Source organism: Aptenodytes forsteri, unplaced genomic scaffold (genome assembly GCF_000699145.1).
Source record: "Aptenodytes forsteri isolate BGI_AS27 unplaced genomic scaffold, ASM69914v1 Scaffold255, whole genome shotgun sequence".
Lineage (NCBI taxonomy): Eukaryota > Metazoa > Chordata > Aves > Sphenisciformes > Spheniscidae > Aptenodytes > Aptenodytes forsteri.
The window spans coordinates 5765883-5788101 of NW_008794888.1; the positions used below are offsets into that span (position 1 = coordinate 5765883).

Consider the following 22219-nt stretch of genomic DNA (forward strand, 5'->3'; position numbering starts at 1 on the left):
AGAGAAACTGGGGCACAGAGCAAGGACAAGAGAATTTAATCAGTATTAATTCACAGACACACCAAGACAAGACAGGCACACCCAGCAATGAACAAAATACAAAGCAAGGTGTTTCCCAGTCTGTGTACAGAAATGTGGTCATTATTCCAGAGCAGTAATGTGGGAAGTCCTATGTCATGTCTTCCTGAACACAACATGCTGAGGAGGCTCTAGCCAACCCAAGGTAAAGGATATATGACAGCCCAGCTAAGCAACGCCTCAAAATGGCTCAGACATTGTTCCTAGTGCTGAAAGGACTGAGCTAAAAATGACAAAAGGAAGGGAGAAGCAGCTAACTGAGAACTCCCTAACATCCCAGGGGACCCAGTAGTTATATTACAGGCATTCAATAAATTAAGCTCTAAGAAGCAGATTTTGTTTGAGCAAATTGACTTGTGGCTTGGGTGACAGTACCAATGCAGTAGCAATTAAGCATTTATTTTTTGTATTTGCAGCACAAATAAAGTAAACACAGTATATGTAATAACAACAACAACAAAAATTATCTTCAAAACTGTTCAGACAATACATGTTCCAGGAAGAGTCTGTAACAGTTTGATTTTTCAAGACATCCACATATATTGCACAGCAGATAATAATGAAGCTGCTTTTCTTTTGATTTGGAATTCAAAATGAAAGCTACAGAACAACCTAAATCGAGCATGCTGAGAAGTAAGATTCATCTTTACAGCTAATTTAAAGCTCTGCAGCATTTATTCTAAACTAAATTAGACCCTCTGTTATTCTTATTTGAACTATTTTATAACTACCAGTAGGACAAACTGACCAGGAGACAGTAAGCAATGCAACAGGTTGCCCAGAGAGGATGTGCAGTCTCCATCCCTGGATGTTTTCAGCACCAGACTGGACGAAGCCCTGAGTTACCTGTTTAGATCTCATAGGTGACCCTGCTTTGAGCAGCAGGTCGCACAAGAAACCTCCTGAGGTCCCTTCCAACCTGATGGATTCTGTGACAACAAATACAGACATGAAGAAGCTACAGACTGGTTCCTGGTGCGTCTTGCCCCGTAATAGTAAGACCGCCACTATTCACAAAATATCCCAGACATACTGCGGTACCACAATATTCTCCACCCATCAGTATTTTTTCAGTGTGTAACTCATTGATCTTATGTTCAAAAAACTCTGAAACTGCTTCATCCAGCAAAACAATTTGAAGTGTAAAAAAAGTTTCAAAAAAAATCCATAATACACCTCCAACTTACTTGTCTTTGAAGATGTCTTGAGCAGTCTTCTCCTCCTTTTTCTTGCCAACTTCCTTTAGAGGGAAAAGTGCTTTTACTTTTTCAAGAGGAGCCTGACACCTTTCTTTTACCACATGGGGCACCTCCAGCATCTCTAAAATGTGCTGTTCAACTGGTGGCAATGGCTCATTGGGGTGAAAAGCCTTATGCTGCAAACACTGCAAGAAATAATTTGAGCAAAGGAAAACTTTTAGTTTATGTGCTTTTAATATAATGCTTGTATGCCTGACATCATATGGTACATGCAAAATATCTTCCATATTAAAGAAACTACCTTCATATTGCTGACAAATATTCCAGCTCACAAGTGGATTGAAAGTCATATGATCAGCTGTTTAAGGAGATTAATAATGATATTAAACAACAATACTGATGCAGATGAGTGTTCCCACACTCACTGGAATGAGTTCTATGAAAATTATTAGGAAAATCCCAGGAATGAAAGTGTCATCTGCATCTATTCAGCTTTTTGACTTCATTACCTTTAAAATGCAGTTCTATTATAAAACAGTCACATGGGAGAGACTTCTATACATTCCAAAATTAGGCAATGAGATATATACCCCAACCACATATTCCAGTTATTGTCACAGTTTATTGTCCCTCAAAGAAAATATTTCTTCTTGGTCAGTAAAACTCAGTATTCATACAAGAGAAATTTTCACCAGTTTAAGAGCAAATGGAAAGAGAGAAGTTAAATGTGCACAGGTGAGGCACAGAATATAGGTATGTTTGCAAATTAGCTTTGAAAAGAGTGAGGGAATGAAGGGGCCTGACAGATGTACATCAAAGTTGGAACAGATGGTAGGAGCTACAGAGGAGAAGGTTTTTTCACCAAAGTGTAAAGTCAGTGCACACAATCAGGAAGCCAAGCAGAGTGAGAGAGATGAGGTTAATGAGGCAGGCTACAGAAATTCCACTGAGAATTTTTAAAACAAAGTAGGTATCTCTTAAATGTTGTGAAGTGTGGGATAGCAGTAGAGATTTATGTGTATGTGCATTTATATACACAGATACCAGTGCATGCACACACACACAAAAACACGTGAGGTACATGGGAGAATAATTTTTCCAAGCCCATTGTACCGGGTGAATTAGACACAAGTGTGAAGGCAACTACTCAGTAAACTAGGAATACAGCAGAAATTTGCTCCCCTGTTGGCTGTCAGACATGACATTAATTTAAAAAACAAAACCAAAGCAAACAAAAAAAAATCCTCTCCTCATGCTGAAAAGCTGCCAATAAAGAAAATCCAGACCATATGCTACACATCAATACTGATGTGCTTTCATGCTGCCATTAAGATTCCAATCCATATTAGAGCATGCTTTCAAAGGGAGGCAGTCATACAAGGCTACTGATTTGGAAACACTTGTAATGATTTAAGGCATAATTATTTTGAAAGAGAGTAAAAATGTTGCCGGAAGCTGCAGTAATGGCTCTTGTGATACAAAAAACCAATATTAAAACAGTATTAGGGGACTGAATTAAACTCACAAAGCAAAAAACCTAAGTCCCCTGTTGTGAATGTGTTTTTTCAGGCTTTTGCATCCAAAATCTCTATGTATGCAGCTGCAAGAGCTGAGCAGACTGAGTAGCCACAGCCTCCATTTGTTCCTGTTTTTAGAGTAGATGACGACCTCTGAAACCTCAGATGACAGGTACCATCAAAACTCAGGTGCTAAACGGAGATGAAGTTGAACAGACTTAACCTGAAGTTTCTAATCCGAAACAGTCCCTTTTAACCTTGCTTCCTCTTCCTTCTGTGCCCAGCAAGAACCACTCCTACCTTCACTGGCTAGAAGGCAACCCACACTGCCACTGGCTTCCAGACTCACTGTTTTATTCATGCATGTTGTCAGCAACATACTAGCTTCTCCTTGCTCTTCTTAATTTCCTTACATTTCCAGCCTAGAGATGCAGCCAGCTTTCAGGAACAGGGGTCACACTAAGATACTGGTCAATGGACGTAACGAAGTGGGCTTTTCACATAATTAATTCCATGATAAGCAATGGCATAAATGCATGAATAGACAGGAATTTACTGCAAGAAAGCATCCTGCCTTGTTCCACACAGCATCTAGAACACACTTTTGTAAGAACATATTTTAGCAAATCTATAAATCCTACATTAACCTGATAGTATTTAAAGCCTTAGAACATGGGAGACAGATTCAGCTATCTAAAAGATAAATATCTAGACTATACCAGTCACCTACTCACTCTACACAACCACAACTATCATGTACTTAGGATCTCCAAAACAAGAAGGGTCAATTACTTTCCCAAGGTTCTTTTTTCAGGGATTATGGAATAGATTTGGACAACTCAGCTTACACTAGTTGGCTAGTTTCAGGGTGGTTAAACCTGCGTGAACTGAATCCCAACACAAGTGTCTTAGAGTTCAGTTTACATCTAGTTTGTGGCGATTTCAAAATGACTGTCCAACAGATCCACTACATTCAACCAAAGGTAAGATTACTTGTTGCTGAAAGCCCTTACAGACTTCTGTGAGGTACCTCCTGTCCCCCTGCTGCTCTGCTTTTTGAAAGAACATCACTGGACCATCCAACCACTTACAAACGAGCTCAGCCCTCCACAGTCTCTTACATGTGGTCTAACAAGAACCATTATAGCATATTTAGATGCAGACTCTGCAGCTGGATCCCATGAACTATGTGATGGTGTAGGCCACTGTCCCCACAAACCTTCCCCCCAGGTCTCAGTATGGAACAATCATAGTTGAGCAATTTGTTTATTTGGCTATCAAATAAAATGCACTGCATTCCCCAGATGTCTTATGTGCTTCAAATCCCTGTATTTAAGAGGAACAACTTAAACAATGACGTTGGAAGTCTGCCACCACAAAAGCTATGGAAGTTTGCTTAGGCTTTTCTGGAAGCAAGGAATAAAAGTTGAAACTCTGGACATAGGATATTCCTCATCTTCCACTCCAGCAAGTATTAGCAACTCCTTTCCACCCACTCTGTCATCTCCTGATGCCTACCACTACTTCCAGAGATATAATTTAGCTTGATGTTTCTGTTTAAATTCTGGCTCGTCACTTATCACTCCAAATATCTTCATGAGGCAACAGAGCAAGGAAATGAAGGGGGAGTTCATCCTTTCTTCAGAGTTATTTTTCCAAACCATCTATAGGTCCTGTTCAGCCCAATCAATTTACTGGCTACGTTCAAAAGATGATGTGTAATTTTTCTGCATAGTTCTTCAGGAACCAGCAGTGCCACTTGGTCTAAGAGCAAAATATTAAGAATCTGGAACATGTTTGCAGCAAAGGAGAGAACAATCTTTCTGCAACTTACACAGATTAATAGCAGTTTTGTAACCAAGACAAAAAAATGGGGCTGTGCACAGGCAAAAGAAAGCACTAAAAGGACTCGTAATTTAGGGCTTTATAAACACCAAGCACTGTGGACAGGAACTGTATACTACCTAGTACATTGAAACAGTCAATAAACACTTTTTCCACCAGTAGCATTCACCTATTATCCTCAAAATCCTATCATCCTCTAAGAAAATTGGTGAGTTACACAGTTACTCTCTTCTAGCAGCACTTGACTCAACTGCTGGGACACCACCATCATACTGTTTCAGAAAACAAATGGCACACCTAAAGAAACATCTTTCATTGACAGGTGACATCCACTGAACCAAAAGAATGCAAAATTGCATCTAGCAATATAATAGCGGAAATTTTATCCCCTATGTGTTTCATTTACAAGCAAAATCATATTTGTTTTGTAATACCCAAGTTTTACAACCCTTCCTAAAATACGAGTCATGGAGAGGTCTATCCATTTTAAGCTCTTGCCCAGCAATAACCTTCTACTGACCAAATCTTGCATTCAGTTACACACCATCTTGTCAATATGGCTGGCAGAATTTGAAGCGAACACTGAGTTCTGCAGGTATCAATCAGAGTAAGATTTGAAGACAGTGGGCTTACATGTGTTCCTGAAACATAGAGACCTTCAGATCCTTTGCTGCTTTTGACAAAACATACATACGACCTTCAGATCCTTTGCTGCTTTTGACAATACTGAGGCAGCATGGCTTTTGGAAGCTAGGGTAAGTTTTCTTAATTTAAAAAAGCATCTTCTTCCTACTTGTAAACTGAAAAAATTTCATTTGGAATTGTTGAGACATGATGAACATGGTGGCTATAATACCATTTTTGGTCAATTTTCAGAGTGGAGTCACGCACTCAGTATATCTCCATGACTCTGTATACAACACAATTCTGCAGCTGCATAAATTGCATTGTAATTTTCCTTATTTTTGAATTTGCTGTGTCATTTTTTTGAACACTTGAATTCTAATGTATAATTAAGTCTCTCATCCTCACAGTTGCAATGAAAATATTCATGATATGAAAGGAATGTAAATCAAAATGTAGACAGCTTGATGCAATAACTGCAAGAAGTGTGAACTGTTCTGCTTGCCCGTAAAATGCGTCAGCTCAGACACCCAAATGGAATGTTTTAAATGTCAACAATGTTAACCATTTACTACTGATCAAGTTCACCACAGACTGATCTGTTTTGGAACCACTGCTAGATGCAACAATGCACAGAAAAGTGACTCTGCTGAAGATTTGATGGGACACAGAATGAGGAGCTAAAAAGATCCCCGATTTTCAGTCAATTTCTCTCTTTGCCCAGAAGCTGAAGACTAAGTCTATGTCCGCACCATGATCACTGCAATACAGTGTTGAGATACCCAAGCAAGTTTGAACTTGTCTAGTCTAGGTGCCTGTGAGTATCATTGATGCTGTTGCAGACACCTCAGCACAGGTGTAATTTCCCTTGGAAACTGGAATTTTTAAAAATAATAAATAATTAAATTAAAAATAATTTTTTATTTTTAAAAATAAACCCTATGTCAGGGACAACATAGAAATCACTGCCTACCCCATACTTAAATGCAAAAGAATTTATATTCCCATCTTCACAATGCAGATCTTTCCAATGTGAATCAGAGAAAGACAGAAAGGTGAAAAGTCTTAACAAAAGAAATTTTTAAAAAATGCCATATAGTTCATCTCACCTGATATAACCTCTGAAAATGAGGGTTTGAGATTTTGCTGGGCTTAAACAGGTCTTCAAAAGTTTCTCCATCATCATCTTCATAAATCAAATTCATAGAATCAATCAAAGAGTCGACAGCAGATAACTGATCCACTAAGGCAGCAATTACATACAAAGAAAAATTAAATACACTTGCAGATGGATGGATTTCTTGAAACAATTTATAAATGAAGATACACTTCACCATGTGAGATTTTGACCAATTCATTACATGCCACACAATACACTGCAGATACAGACGTGCCAATAAAGAGTATGGATAATGGATACAGTAATAAACCAACTGCTTTATTTAAGGACTATAATGTAAAGTCTTAAAGCCTTTTTTTTCCCCCCCAAGACCTCAATTATTGCTGCCTTTCTGCTTCCATTTTTCTTATTTTTCAAGATGTTTTTATTTGCAGCAGAAGGTTTATAGGCCACTCAGAAAATAAGGGGAACAGTTGGTTTGAAAAACCAAATGGCGTAATATAAATTTTAAAAGTTATGACTGCAAATTAACACAGTTCACAACTATTGCTTTGGTAAGACAGGTTTTAGATTTGTTCTCAAACTGCAGGTTACAGGCAAAAGAACAGAAACTGTTTCAGAAACAACCCAGCGTGCTTTATATACCCTGACGTGCAGATGCCCATTCAATGGACCTCGTAACAAATTAAAGAAGTGGGAGTGGATTTTAGACTACATCCATTTACGCTCATTGCTGTGCAAAATTCTCAGAACAGTGAGTCAAGCTTTGTATGGCTGCATGTTCTGTGGCTCTCCAAAGACGCCCTCTATCTGAATCTGGATACCAGTAAGTGCATGCTTTAAAAAACAACACACCACAGAAAGTACAGTCTTTGCCTTTGTACATTATATTAACAGGCCACACTGCAACTGGCTACAGGACCAGCTTTGTACAAACGGAGCTGATGCCTCTATTTTAATTCTAGCTAGCTAATCACATATCGTATCTCCCACAAGGTTTGGCCATTTAGTCTCACAAATGAGTTCAAAAACCAAAGGATACAGAAGACTAAATCTCAGATGTCTATCACAGAGATCTTGTGAGACTAATAATCCCATAACCCGAGCCAGAAGTCATTTAACAGGACAGTTTTAAAAGACTGCCTGCAAACCTCAAGTCTGCTCAGCCTGCAACTAAGCTGTTAAAGTTTTGATACAGGCTTTACACTTCAAGATGACATCATCATAATGTATTCCCAAAGGCCTGGGGTTTTTTCCCTAAGCCAAAATAGTGACAAAGCTTATGTTTTCATTGGAAAGCCAAATATTCTAGCTCTTTTAGAGTCTCTAAGGAAGACAAGTAGGTTACTTTGTCCAGTTGCCCAGCAAAGGACTATCTTACCTGTAGGAATGCATTTTTTATTGTTTTTCAAGGATGAAAATAGGTACTGTCTTAAGTCTTCCATGTAGGGTAGTTGCACATAGATGAGACACTGAGCAAGACAAAAGAAGAAAGAAACAACTGAGCCTAAAGTAAAAAAATCTAAAGTATCCCAAAGTGCCCTATCAGGACAATATAAACGTAAGAAAAATCCAAAGATCTAATATCTGTGTGTATCAAAATACTTAAGTAAAGTATTTACAGAGCAACACAGTTTTAAGCAGAATAAAACACAGCATTATTTTATAATATAGCAATGACTACACTCCTCATTTTTCTACTAGTGGAATAACGATCTCCCAGGTGATCCAATCCCTTTTTCTCGTGCAGAGTTCCAACCAGCCAAGCTTTAAATACCCCATACATTGGCGCTTTGGGAGGTTTTATCATAGCTTACTGTGTTTCAAAGTCAAGAGTTGGTTTTGTTTTTTCTTTATTCAAATACCTCCTCCAGTTCATACCACCCTAAATAATTCCTTTCCATCCTTTACGTTTATACTCTTCAAAAGTCTGAAGATTGTTATATCCACCCCCACCTTCATCATTCATTAGCCATGGTATACATATTTAGCTCTTTCAATAGTCTCTTGTAAGTAAGATCAGTGGAAACATATGCTGCAAAAATTCTGACATACTGTGTTGCTTCTGGGCCTCTCAGAGTTTTAAAAAATTTATTTCAAATATGATTCTGCTGTGTACAGAACTTTCTTTTTTTTCCCTAAGAAACAGACTTCATTTTTTTTCTCCTGTTTTTTAAAATAACCTTTTCAAGTAAATAAATATACTAATGTCTTCCTAACTGTCCATATGAATTTAAACAACAGCTTTAAATGCTGTGAGCGCCTGCCCTCAGTTCCAGTTGACTTGGAAACCTAATGACAACAGCGTCGTTGGACATGCTTGAAACGCCACGCCAACTATCAAATTCAAACTTTGCACTACCAAGCAACCTGGAGATAAATCCATAGTTTAAGAAAATGAAATAATCTAGTGCAACTTGGATTGTACGCAGAGAGGTAGGTAGTAACACAGCAAGAAAGCAGTGGTAACTTATTACATAAGTATGTGATTACACTGTTTCTAGATACCAACAAAATTGAGATTTCCAGGATAATAAAATTAAATTATTACTATGTTATTGAAATAAAAATCAGTATTATTTGAATCTGTAATATAGAGGATACTAATAGAAATATATGGCATTATTTTTCCATGTATTTTTTCTACGGAATTTTCTTAACACTATTTATTACCTCCTTGTCCTAAGACTCGGTACTATTTCCTAAAAATCACTCTGAAAAGTCACATTGGTTTCTTCCGGTATTACACAACACTGCAAATTCATATGGTTCAAATATGATCACTTATTAATTGGTATTTGTAAAGCATCAATACGGAGGCTATCTACAGAAAGGTAAGGGTGAAAAATTACCTCGTATGCATCCTTAATATATGGAAAAGCTACCCCAATTTGCGGGTTGCATCTTCTATCATAAACGTAACGCACTATAGCTACCACTTTCAACTCATCCAATGCATGAACAAGGGCAGAAAAAGCAACTGCTGCGTTCTGGGGAGGGAAAAAAAAAAAACAAAACGTCTAGAGAGTCATGCAAGTTCTCATTAGTCTGCTGAAATACACCTTTTACCAGTGAATTCAACAACACTGATTTAGTCAAGACCAGTTCCCATTTCAGCTATAACTTCAACACAAGCTTTTCTCATGTTCAAAAAACAAAGAAGCAGAAAGGTTAAATCTCATCATGATAGTGGATCCCTTCAAAGCTCAGCAAATGTTGGGCAATGGAACAAGACTTCTGTAAGCTGCGTTAAGAATATTTGTTTTATTAACATGGAAAGAAGGGACAATTTCAAGCGCCACTACTGTTCTTTTCTGTTCCACAGCAAAACACCTTCAGCATTGAACTTCAGTTCACCTTACCTCATCATCTTTCGCTGCAAAGACCTTCAGAACCTGGTTGCCCATGTAGTAATGCCTCTGGATCTACAGATTCAAATGGTCAAGAGTTAGCCTGATCTAAAACAATTGTCATTAATGTGACTGGACCAGTTACATTCTGAAACAACTAACACATTACTCAAGTGAGAAGCCACAAAATTAAATTACTGTGCATAGAAATCACAGCTCTGTATGTGTTTCATATCTCCATTTATCACTCAATATGGATATTCAGTCATATTCGGCAGGATGTTCTCATACCTTCCTATTGATGGACAGGAATGAAAGACTACGGTACTTGCAGCTGTTATCAGTCTGAATAATACTGCAGTAATTCAAAAGTCAGTGTGGAAAACCACAGTAGTTAACAAAAGACCTAAACCTAACTGACACCACATCTATGCTATTAAATTTTCCTAGCAAAGACATGTCAAAAAGGAGCTGACAAAAGTCACATCCTTAATTAATAAAGCTGCTTCAACAGCAACCTGGAGTATGTACAGCTGTGCTGGCAAAGAAGCAATTCTGTTAGCAGAGTTTATGCTGTTCATGAAAATGGCCGACAAAAAAAAAAAAACAAACCCAGTTTCATTAAGGGGCACTGCTGGAACAGCTGGAGCCACAGAGGCTGCGAGACACACCCAGAGAAACACTGCAATAGCGGAAAACCTGTCACAAAGACTGCACCCTACTATGAACACTGGTTAAAATGACCTTTCTTTGTTAAAGAAAAATCTCTTCAAATTACACTGTCTCCAAACTAACCTGGAGTTTCATTATTCAGCAAATTACCATAATGCTGTTGAAGTCAGTGACAACTTGCACCAGAGCAGATCTGCTTAATGTATTACAGCACGATTCTTCAACTCAGATTATTCTACCTGCAATTATTCTTTGCTGTTCTGTCTTTAAAAGCTCAGGAAATTTTATGTTCAGTATAGTATAAATAACTAGACGTGTGTATCACTCCACCTTTTTTTGTTTGGGGAAAAAAAAAATGGTCCCTTTGTAATATTTTCAAGTATTATTTCTTGATTTACATGGCATTGCTTATAAATTAAAAATCAAAGTTTAAGCGGCCTCTGATCTTCTTTCCTGAGGGATGTGAGTAACTCAGAAAAATAATATAAAGGGGTTCTATTCCTTCTTGACGTGTGTATCACTCCACCTTTTTTTGTTTGGGGAAAAAAAAAATGGTCCCTTTGTAATATTTTCAAGTATTATTTCTTGATTTACATGGCATTGCTTATAAATTAAAAATCAAAGTTTAAGCGGCCTCTGATATCTTCTTTCGAGGGATGTGAGTAACTCAGAAAAATAATATAAGGTGGTTCTATTCCTTCTTTAATTATGTATTTGGAGCTGTTCCAGTTTCTTTAGTTAATAATAAATTATCTTTTCTCCAAAGTTTTTAAAAGAAACAATTTAATATAAAACATACATTTGAATAGCGTCAGTATTATGATTCCAAACAATAAAATTCAGGAGCCAAAACATAAGGGAAAGCATGGGTCTTGAAAATTCTAGTTGTAGCTGAAAACTTCCTGGTATCATTATCTATACAGTGTAATTTTAATCCTGCAATCACACCTGAATAATTTTATTCCACTGAGGTCTATGCAACTACTATTGGGCATAATTACCCACACTCCTAATTACAGGACCAGAGCGCACTTTATTTAAGATGCAACTCCTATTCATTATGAAATCCACAGAAGAGACAAGCACATCATAAAAATTATCAAAAGCAATAAATATTTTGTGCATTGAAAAAATATAAACCCAATTTGTTAATTCTTTGAGGCATATTTATGTGAATCAAAAATATTCCTACAATTAATTATTAACTATGTATTTGAAGGTATTACCACACTATCTGACCAATGGTGGGAAAAAAAAATCCATGTGAAATAACAGCTCACTGACAGGAGCACGATGCTTCTCATGTTTTCCTCTTAGTTTCTGGTTTCAATAAAATTCAGACTTCAAGTCGAAATAGGAGGCCAGCCTCCAGCATAAGAAAACACTGCACATGGTGAAATACATCTTACAGAATTAAATGAAGATAGTAAGACTCAGCTGTAGGCTAATAACGCATGAAAAGATGCAAGAAATTGTCTCATTGAAACACTGGGTTAAGACACAACATTTCACTTGTTAGATCCAGTTTCTGGTACAGGATTTAACACTCCCTAACACCTCTCTGCCCTGGCCAATTTAGGGCATATAAGCTCAAGCACGATAATGTTTCCTCGATCAATCACTTTCAGTACGCAAGCTCCCGTGTTACTTAACAACTTTAAGTTCTGAATATCCTCAAGGAGCAACCAGGTTACAGTTCCCATTTAGGCTGGCTTCTCATTTCAATAAATCAACATAACCTCCTGGCTCCTCAGTTAATAATATGCTTTGGACCACTGCACTGCAGTAGTCTAAGGGCATATCTAGCAACATAAAGGGGTCTCTGTGCCACCTGTACTGTAAAGTAAAAATATGTTTAGTTACATCCATTTGGGAGTAAGCTCCCACAGATACTTCCTATTTCATCAGCATCTTTCCTTTTAGCATCTTTCCTTCCTGGTAAAGGTAACGATTCCTCAGCCTTCGTCAAGGGCTCTATTTTGTTCAGGCAGCGAGACATTTCAAAGAAGAGCAAGAGGGCTGGGAGCTTTCAGAACAGAAGGCGCGGAGCTGCCCTATGATTTCCTTTCAGTTTTGAGTGGTGAAGGGGACTGGGTACAGTGAACTCCAAGAAGAGTAAAGTTTCAGTCACCCTGTGCAATATCCTGGAGAAGAAAGAGTGGGAGGAGCTTAACATTTCTAGCAATTACTGGTGCTCACATGTCCGTACTTCCTTCTCATGTGTCCTGCTTCCACAAGGGTTTTGTTAAGCCTTTGCCTAAGGCTTTCCTAATGCTTACATCCTGGATTTTCTGCAGGAAATCACATTGTGCTGGATAGCTTTTATTAAGGTACTTGCTCAATGTAAGTTTCTCACAACTTCCAGGTAAAACGAATGGCAACATTAATACCACAAGTACAGGTAAGTGCATACAAACACCAAGCATCTCAATGAAATATGGAGAGTTTTTGAATGATGTTATCTTCATCTAAGTTCTATGAAGTCTTCGCTACATTTAGTTTTTGTTATAGTAGAAACAAGAAGCAAGTCACAGTTCACAAACTAATCCTTATGGAAATGAGAATGAATGCAGTCAGTTCTCAGGCTTTCTTTAACATTTCTTTAATGTTGAGAGAGAGGCTTCTTCTGTTAAAAAGAATACACTTGTGGCTGGACAAAGCCCAAAAAGGCTTCTGCATGACCTGAACAGAAGAGAGACCATCTTCCGTTGCAGATCTGGCATCACTAAGTTTGAGAGATGAAATGAGACTACAATACCTGTCTCCACTTTGCAGAGATCTCAGATCAGTAGCTCTTGCTTCACTTGAGGGCCCAATGGCCACATTTATGAGCTTCTCCCCTTCACAAGACTACATACTGTTTACATGTACTAGAATCAGCAAATAAGTCAGCTCTGTATACCTGACGGCAGATGCTCCATTCCCAATACTGGAACCTAGTACAACACCACAACTTTAGTGAATTCAAACTGAAATCAATTGTCTTGAACAACCCCAGAAGTTGAATGGGAAGTTTAGTACTGTACCTGAGAGGATCTGCTGAATCCCAAAACAGAAAAACATTTTGCTTCTGTTTTGTATTTCATTTGTTCTTCATCTTCTTTGGAAAAAGGAACTATATCACTCCCATAGCGAAACCCTGGAGAACAAGAGAAGAGCATCTGGTAAGCATATGGGCCTACAATTCTAACACCGAAATTAGCTCTCTGAATATTTTAACAATGCATGCATGCCCCACAGCTACACTCCACACACGCTCATCAAATTACTTTCCCTGTTAAAAGAAAAACCACACACCTCATAGACACATTTTGTACTTCACCAACAGCAGTTCCACTCCTTGTACATCGTTTTATGTAACATGGCTACCCTCATAGAGAGCAGGAAAGAAGGTAAGGGAACTGAACATCTTGCCCAACAAAGTTACGCTCACAGAATAGATTTAAGCAAATCAGAATAGATTTCAGCAAATACGTTTGCAGGGAGTGTTGCAGTCTAATACAAAAAAACCCAAACATACCACAAATCATGGACAGGAAATGACACGAGAAGGGATTCAGAGAACAAAATGTGTTAACAGTGGAAGTGAGATACACCCTCACACGCAATGGAAAACCAAAACACTCTTGTATGCAGAAGTGGTCTTTCTATATGTCTCTGTGTTTTACTTCCCGTGCCTTACATTACAGGGATATCTCCACAAAATAGGAAGCTGTTAGTTTCTCAGAGGTATCACCTGTTCCAACTGCTTATTCCCCCATCTCAAGCTACAATATCCTCCCTGTAACCTCATCACTTTATTATACTGTCATAAACTAAGGATGGTATCCTCAGGTGCAAAGAAAGCAGAAGGAACAAAGGTAAATCCCTGGATGAAAAACCTATATGCAGATACATTTTCCTGGAAACTGAAAAGCAAACACACAGGCAGAATGAAAGAAATTTCAGTATGGGTGCTTCAAATGCAAAATATTGTCTAATTATGACATTTCTCAAAATGTCCACAAAAGTCCATGAGGCATCAGCAGCTCTTTAACTGTAAGAAATATCACACCATTGATAAGAGAAATTTTTGGTCTCTTTTGTTCACATTGAACGGTTCATCACTTCTTTTTACTGGTGTCCCACAACCACTCACCAACTTAGGCAGTCAGGACATCAGCAGAGAATGGTCAAAAATGCTTCAAAATACATTCACTATAAAAAGTGGATTTTTCTTTTATTTTACTAAAAGTTTTGAAATTATAAAACATAAAGAGACTACTAGCTTTTAACTATTATTTCTGCTTAAAGAAACAGAGAAAATCACACTGTCATTGGGACATTTTTATCTGCTACTGTTATGATTGCTACAATTGAAAAAGGTTAAATAAAAAAATACAGTATGTATCTCAATTTTTCAATTTATTTTATTCATTTGACAGCACTTTCTATACTGTTATCTCAATAATTCTGCCCTTTACAGCTAATACACCTGCCCTACTTGTGTGGGATTGAAAGAGCAAAGGAAAGAAAAAAATTAGTAACAAAATATATCTATAAAATCACAAAAAATTAAAAATATTTGCTTAACTCCTTCTTTAAAAAGTAGACTATTTCATACTGTTTCTGGGGCCTTCAGTCTTCTAAGGAATTTAATCCACTCAGAAAGAAGCTGAAGGTTATAAAAGTATTCTGCATACCACTACTTCAGATTGAACCTGTTACGGAAATTAAACAGCAAAGCTAATAGACTCTTGAACGCTAAACCTTCCTTTAACAGTTTCACCTTCCCAATTGCAAAATATCTAGAGCAGTTGCTTATCTAGAAGAAAGCAGTGTTATGAAAGTATTCATGTTATCAGTACAACTGAAGATTTGAAAACAGAATAGAGGTAGCAGCACTACTCACTACAGAACTGAGGTACGGTCCTCCACAGAATACAGTTTAGGAAGCTGTAGTGCCTTCCAAGTTCCACCTGGTGGTATTATTATTATTCTATTAGACTGCAACACTCCCTGCAAAAGTAAGAATTTTTAAAATATGTGAAGACAAAGTGTCTCACATAACAGTCTCTGTGTTCCATCAGCTTACAGAGCTTACATTCTAAGATCACAGCTAGGCTTCAAAGTATAAAACTAAAAGGCACTTAGGTCATTTAAGAGTATAAGCCATTATCTTTGGTTTGTCTTCAGGGTGCACATAAAGAAGTCATACCTTGAATAGTATCATCTTTCTGAACCTCTGTCTCATCATCATCATTCAAGCAGTAAACAGTTTCTTTTTGCACATCATCTTTTCTGAGGGTTTTAGCATCCACAACTGTCCACATTTTTTTCACCTTCTCTTCTGTGACCTTTATATTGGAATTCAAAGAAAAGGAACATTTAACATTTCAGTGGGATCCACAGTGCTTACCAGAACATGCAAAAAATTCTTAGAACAAGTGCTGTATTGTTTTGCCAATAAGGGACTAATAATGACAGCCCCAAATATGCATCTCTGACTGCTACCACAGTGCTTTCAGCACACTGTTTCATCTGTATGAGACCTAACACCTGAACTATATCATATTGACTGCATACTTGTCTTGGGTATTCATCAAAGTCATGGGCTAAGCCATCCATGGAAGTCTTTCGGTCACAGGATAACATGTAACTTGCTTGCTATGTATTTTACCTCCTTCACCTACATAAACACTTTTGACAAAGCATTAAGATATATGTTAAAGATACAAGACAACTCAACGCTCATTCAGCTTGTTTGCCCAAGTTTTGCATCAGGCTTACTACACTACAGGATAAAAATACCTTATGCTACTGCAACTTCCCCAAAAGGCAGAAAAAGATCCCAGATGCATTACAGGACTGGGAGGGGAAAGAAGGAATAGATACCTGCAATGAGTGAACGCTTCCCAACTACAGGGAAAGAAAAATGCTTTCTTTTCTCTCTGCTTAAGTGAAACTGATGATATACTTAGTGAATGAGAAGAAAAACGGAGAACTGGGCAGAAAACAGAAAAGACAGAATAGATTACATCACTAGATATCACAAGTCTACTCCTAGCTCTGATCCAGGGGCTGTATGACCTCAGGTTAGTCATTCAGTTCATGTTGCTTACTCTCCCAAGCTTCGTTTATTTTGTGTGTAAACACCTTTGGGAGGGGACTCTTACTGCATATTACAGGTCTGGCACAATATCCTAATTAAAAAAAAAAAAAATTATGAATATGTACAAATAGAAAGCTGGCAGCAGAGATCTTTTTCAAGGCTAATATGCCTATCTCTCAGAAATCAGATATATTTCAACTTCATAATACATCTTCCTGAAACATTGCAATATTGGCCAGACTCTCAGTCTTGGGTTCAAATAACAAACCAATCAATCTCCATCTCACCAGATCCATCAATGCTGCCACACTATATAGTTGCCTATTAATTATTCAATAACTGGAATTTTGCACATTTTCTGTGTTTAAATACACTTACTTCTTCCTAGCACTGTGTGAATGACCTATATAAACCGTAAGGGAAACAGACTGTGCACAAGCTCTGCCAAACAGTATAAAGCAAACAAGCTGAAAAAATATACCTTTTTTTCCAAGTCTGAAATAACAATAGATGCGATTTGAAACAATAGCTGGTAAAACATTTACACCCACTATTTTACATGCACATGTGCATAATTCCTCTCATGCCTAGGGCTTAACAAATATATATTAAGTCTCACTGAGCTGCAGACATATCACTGATGTCAAATGGAAAACTTCACACAAGCGTAGCATTCTTAATCAGGTTCATCAACTTCAACACCATTAAGCGTCACAGCGTAGATAGCAATTACTTCTATTTTTGTACAACGTGAATTTTAGTTCTTCAACATATGTGTACAATATGGTGAAGTTAGAGTTGCTGTGGGAACCACAGTTTTAGATGTACCGGCTTCTACGCACATAAAATCTCTACCATAATTATTTTGGATGTTGTTTTATCTTTTATTTTCTTAGCTTTAAGGAAAAAACATGCAGCTGCACATAACTTGCTGCCAAAATACACTAAACCATATGATTTTATGAACTTACTGATTTGTAGGCCACAATCCTTATAGACAAATTAGAACCAATAGTGAGCTGGCAGGGCCAAGCCATAGGTCTTCTTTCTATTTTCTTAAACATCGAAAGACGCTCCAGGCTCTCTCTAAATGAAGGAATCAGGAAAACAGAAATTAACTCTGGTGAACTGTAATAAAATATTACAGACAATACACTCTCTTCAAGGAGATGCAGGAGTCCAATTGTTTCAGCTTAGACTGCATAAAAAGCATTAGAAAATAAACTGTACGAATAATCTTGTCATTAACTATTGTCAGAAAAGAGAATGAAAAAAGAGGTGGTACAATAGATGATTCTCATCTCAAGCCTTTCTGATGGTGTGACATTAGGGCTTAAAGACAGTATGTTAGATCTTGTGATGAAACTACACAATTGCTTATTAAGCACTTTACATTTATCTGTGCTCACCCAATTAGGGCATGTAGTTGGCTGAACAACCCAAATTAGAAAAGGCTTCTCTAAGTGGTAAAATGTTTTCTGCAGTGGAGGTGAAGAAATAAAGAATCCAGTTTCAATTAACAGGATTTTGTTTGTGCGTAATTAACTTTTGACACTTTTTTTTTTATACAGTACTAATGAACTCATTATTTTCAGGGCATTCGGTTGGAGTGAAACAAGTTACTTTCAGTATTTCTAGCCTAAACAGCATATATGCAAGTTCATAAAACACACAAAAAAAAAGGAACTGTAATGATTTTATACTAAAGAGTGTTAACTCCATTGCACAACTTTAAGCAATGGGGTCCCAAAATTAAAAATTGACAGTAAAAGTAATTTATAATATATTATTGTGAAATCAAATAGGCTCGCACCCCAGAATGGCTTTCAGCTAATACAAACTGTATCAGCTATTTCGCTATAAAATTCCAGTGCAGAGAAAGTGCTCATAAATTTTTTTTATTGCATGATGAAGCAAAGATAAAACGGTGTTGACCTCACCTTTTTCACATGATGATAAAACCCAAAATCTACCTCTCTTGATTAAAGCACTCGTCTGGCAGAAATTAAGATCAACTCCTAAAAACATTAGTACAGAATTCAACTTGGTATTCTACTTTTCAACTTTCTTAGGATGAGTAGGTTTTTTTTGAAAATTCTAACAGAAGCACAATGAAAGGAGAAAATGCACTGGGATTTTTATAATTAGATAAACATTGTGTTTCCTTTTTTTTTCTTCTTCTTCCTTGGAGAAAGGAAGGAAGGGAGGAAAAATTACTTTTTCTGGTAATAGAGACATCAATATAGGATTTTTAAAAAGAACCCATTACTACATCACTAAAACTACTGCAAAACATACATTCAAGGATGAACGTGAAAATCAAATACCTAAGTGTCAAATGCCTAAAAATGTCATTTAAGCTCAATTTATTAACTCTATCCTTTAATTTCTTATATTTATAGAAGAAAAATGCTCCCTGTTATCAAAGAAGACTCAGCCAATAAAACCCTAGTAAATACACATTTCAACTTGTATTTTAAAAACATGTCTTTTCTCCTCTGCTCTCCAATCCCTTCTCCCAAAACCCAGAGACAGCAGAAGTACCTCCTGTCTGAGAGTCAGAATATCAAACCCTAAAACAATACAACAAAATTTTCTCACTTACTTTCCTGGCATGACTAATTTACTTTCACAAGAGTTGAAATATTTTTACCAGCAGGAGTAATGAATATAGGAAAACGAAGAGTGTATCTGAGTTGGTAAATTATCATGATAGATTTGCAAGGCTGACTTCTTAAAGCTTGATAAGCAACGTAACTGCATCTAAAACCGCACATATTCTTAAACAACTAAAGCAACTAAGCTTTAATCTATTAGCCAAATGCCTATTTATCCAAAGATTTTGGATTTCCCCTGAAAGCATGGCACAAAGACAGCTTATACAGTAGCAAGAGCCTGCGATAAAAAAATATAAAGAAGGGGCCAAGCCACATAGTAGCTTCATGCATGTGGATTATCCTAAAGGATAAATGGGCCCAGAAAGATACTGCTTTTCTGTGCAGTCTTTTGATGCAATGACAAAGCCCGTTTTTTTTCTACAGACTCAGACTGCTCTGTTGACTAGTATGGAACACATACACAGGAACACATACACCTGTTTCTTCACTAATCCACACTAATGCTCAAATAACAGTTTAACTGGTTGCTGAGGTGCAAAGCAGATCAGTTGGGCAGGGTGAGGGAAGGGAATCCCACAAATAAAATGATGAATAACAGCATGCAAACCTACAGGTACCTCATCTAAAAATCACACTTGATAATCACATTACAGCTATGGTCTACTAAGTTTCCTGAAAAACACGTTGTCTAAAAGATCACACTTCATAACTGGGGAATAGAACTACTAAGAAAATAAAATCCGACTTTTATAAGGCGCATAGATGCATTTTGCTTTTTTCCCAACTGAGACAACACCTATGTGGAAATGTCTTGGATATATCATTAGCTACAGTTTTTCAGAGAGACACATTTTTTTTTTATTCTTTCATTGGGAAAACATGACGTGAAAAACCATCTTTCAATTCTTGCATTAGGAATGCTGCTAAAAAAGTATATTGTTTGGCACAATGGCAGAGCAGTCTGTGATTAAAGAGCAGGATTCAACAAACAACTTTACTCAAAACATTTGTGGGAGTTTGATAAACTAGTGAGCTAAAAGAAGTCTGAGACCAAGGAACAAAGGCTACCATTAAATGCAAATGTTCTACCCGTACTATGTCACAAATTCCAACTCTTTCTAAAACATGCTTTTGAAATCTCATTTATAGAAACACTCCCTCCAAAATCCACCAACACTAAAGATGGACGAAAACTGATTTTTTTCTTTAAATACAGATATAAAAAATTCATTTTCCACTGAAATCTGTAAGCTTTTCTATCTATTCTAAAGCCAATGAAGAAGCTGTTTGAAAGGGACGGAGTGTACAATAAGTTATAAAACTCACTGACTTCAGTGAAACTGGAAGCCAAGTGACTGATTACTTAATTCATTTCACCTTTTGGGGAAGAAATCAGAAAGTAAAATTACAGTGTGATAAAAGAGGATTAGCCAAGTTTACCTGAAAGTATAAATTTCTTCCAGCCCCCCTTCTTCATCCAAAGTATGCATCAGTTTCATCACCACATCAACGCCTTCCTTCTGTTGCTCAGTTAAACCCTTTCTTGGAAAAGAGTTTCTGTGCATTTGAGAATGTACACTGGCATTTGTATCTCCACCTCCATCATCAACATCCACTGGAAATGGCAGACTAAGAACACAAGCAGAAGCAGTTAGTTTGACTTTCTTCTTGATTAAAATAACCAACCAAAGCCAAAACAAAAATTGTATCAGGATCAACAATTTCTATCTAGCTGCAGTAAGATGTATAAAGAGCCACATGGCTTGCGAAACACGTGAAGTAGTATTTCAGGTCTACTTGGCATTGGTAACATCTTGACCAGAGTGCTGCACCAGTTCTGGGCATCATACGTCAATAAAGATGTCCACATACAGGAAGGGATTAGGGAGTAAAGACAATGACGATTAGAAAACAAGATCTATGAAAAAAGACTGAACAAAATAAAGCCCGTAGAGAAGGGAGTCAGAGGGCAAGACAGTCTTAAATATAAAAGGCTGTGGCAGAGAGGAAGGGAACAATCAGTTCTTCATATTCAGCCTGCACATCATGGAGTCAGGTCAGATATTCAAAAACCTGATAAAGGCATTTCAAACCATAATCTCTAAAACCAACTGCCTGAGGAGACAGAAGAGTTTCCTTCACTGGACATCTTTATAAAAAGATTAAATAAACACCGCTTAGCAATGACATACATACAACTGACCCAGTCTGAAGTAGAGGACTTCTCTAGATGACTTGTTAAAGGCCTTTCCAGACCTGTGATTCTGTATCAGCTCTAAATGCCAGCAAACAGGACTTGCTCTGCAGTGGGGCTATTAGGTATTTCTGGAATAAATGTTACTCTGAGATTTTAATAGCTTACAACACTAGGTGAATTTCTGACTGAAGATGACACATTTTCCTGCACTTCAAGAATCAGATTTAAAACTTTAGCCAGGGGTTATAGATAAAATTATTTTGCTGCTCTTCAAAATATAACAGTTAACTAAGTATAATAACCACAGAAGAGAGAGATGTGTAAGATCCTTTACTCTGTGCCTCTGACAATGCCTGCAGATTTTTCAAATCTTTTGTCTGATCCCATTTTGAATGAACCACATGATACTTTTTACCACATTTCCACAAAGTAAAAGAATTTTAGCATTGTATTATGTTTTCAAAAAACAACCTACAGATCTCTACCTTACTTTCACCTCATTAGTACCCACTAAACTTATCTGTGGAGCAACATACAATAAGCAGAGTTAACAATATGCACAACAATGTCACATACAGCAGAATTAAAAGATCAAACTTCAGCAAAGTGTTTGGTACCTTTTAAGGAAGCAGCATCCACTGACAAAGAGAAACTGTATTTTAAAGCAGTTACGACAGCAAAAAGCTTCAAACCTCTGATACATAAAAGTTAGGTTACTTTCATTATACAGTGCTTAAGAGACTCCTGTGATGAGAACTGTGTAATACCCAAAGCTACACAGTGCTCAGCATGTGCTCGGTCCTTGATAACAGAGAGGAAAACCAACTGTCTGTCTGTCTGTCCTGGGTTTGGCTGGGGTAAAGTTAATTTTCTTCCTAGTAGCTGGTACAGCGCTGTGGTTTGGATTT

At 37.2% G+C, this 22219-nt stretch overlaps 1 protein-coding gene across 2 annotated transcripts in view; it reads right to left on the reverse strand.

Moving 5' to 3' along the window:
* XRCC5 (X-ray repair cross complementing 5) overlaps nucleotides 1-22219 on the reverse strand; it is a 52060-nt gene that overhangs the window by 23396 nt on the left and 6445 nt on the right. The window contains exons 5-13 of one of the 2 annotated variants that reach the window (XM_009274967.2): nucleotides 20555-20743; nucleotides 17468-17582; nucleotides 15603-15741; nucleotides 13432-13544; nucleotides 9746-9808; nucleotides 9236-9373; nucleotides 7765-7855; nucleotides 6373-6506; nucleotides 1266-1462 (exon numbers count right to left, since the gene is read on the reverse strand). In XM_009274967.2, coding sequence (XP_009273242.1) covers nucleotides 1266-1462; nucleotides 6373-6506; nucleotides 7765-7855; nucleotides 9236-9373; nucleotides 9746-9808; nucleotides 13432-13544; nucleotides 15603-15741; nucleotides 17468-17582; nucleotides 20555-20743 — 1179 coding nt within the window. The remainder of the gene's footprint in view (nucleotides 1-1265; nucleotides 1463-6372; nucleotides 6507-7764; nucleotides 7856-9235; nucleotides 9374-9745; nucleotides 9809-13431; nucleotides 13545-15602; nucleotides 15742-17467; nucleotides 17583-20554; nucleotides 20744-22219) is intronic. The other variant, XM_009274968.2, reaches the window with a different exon arrangement.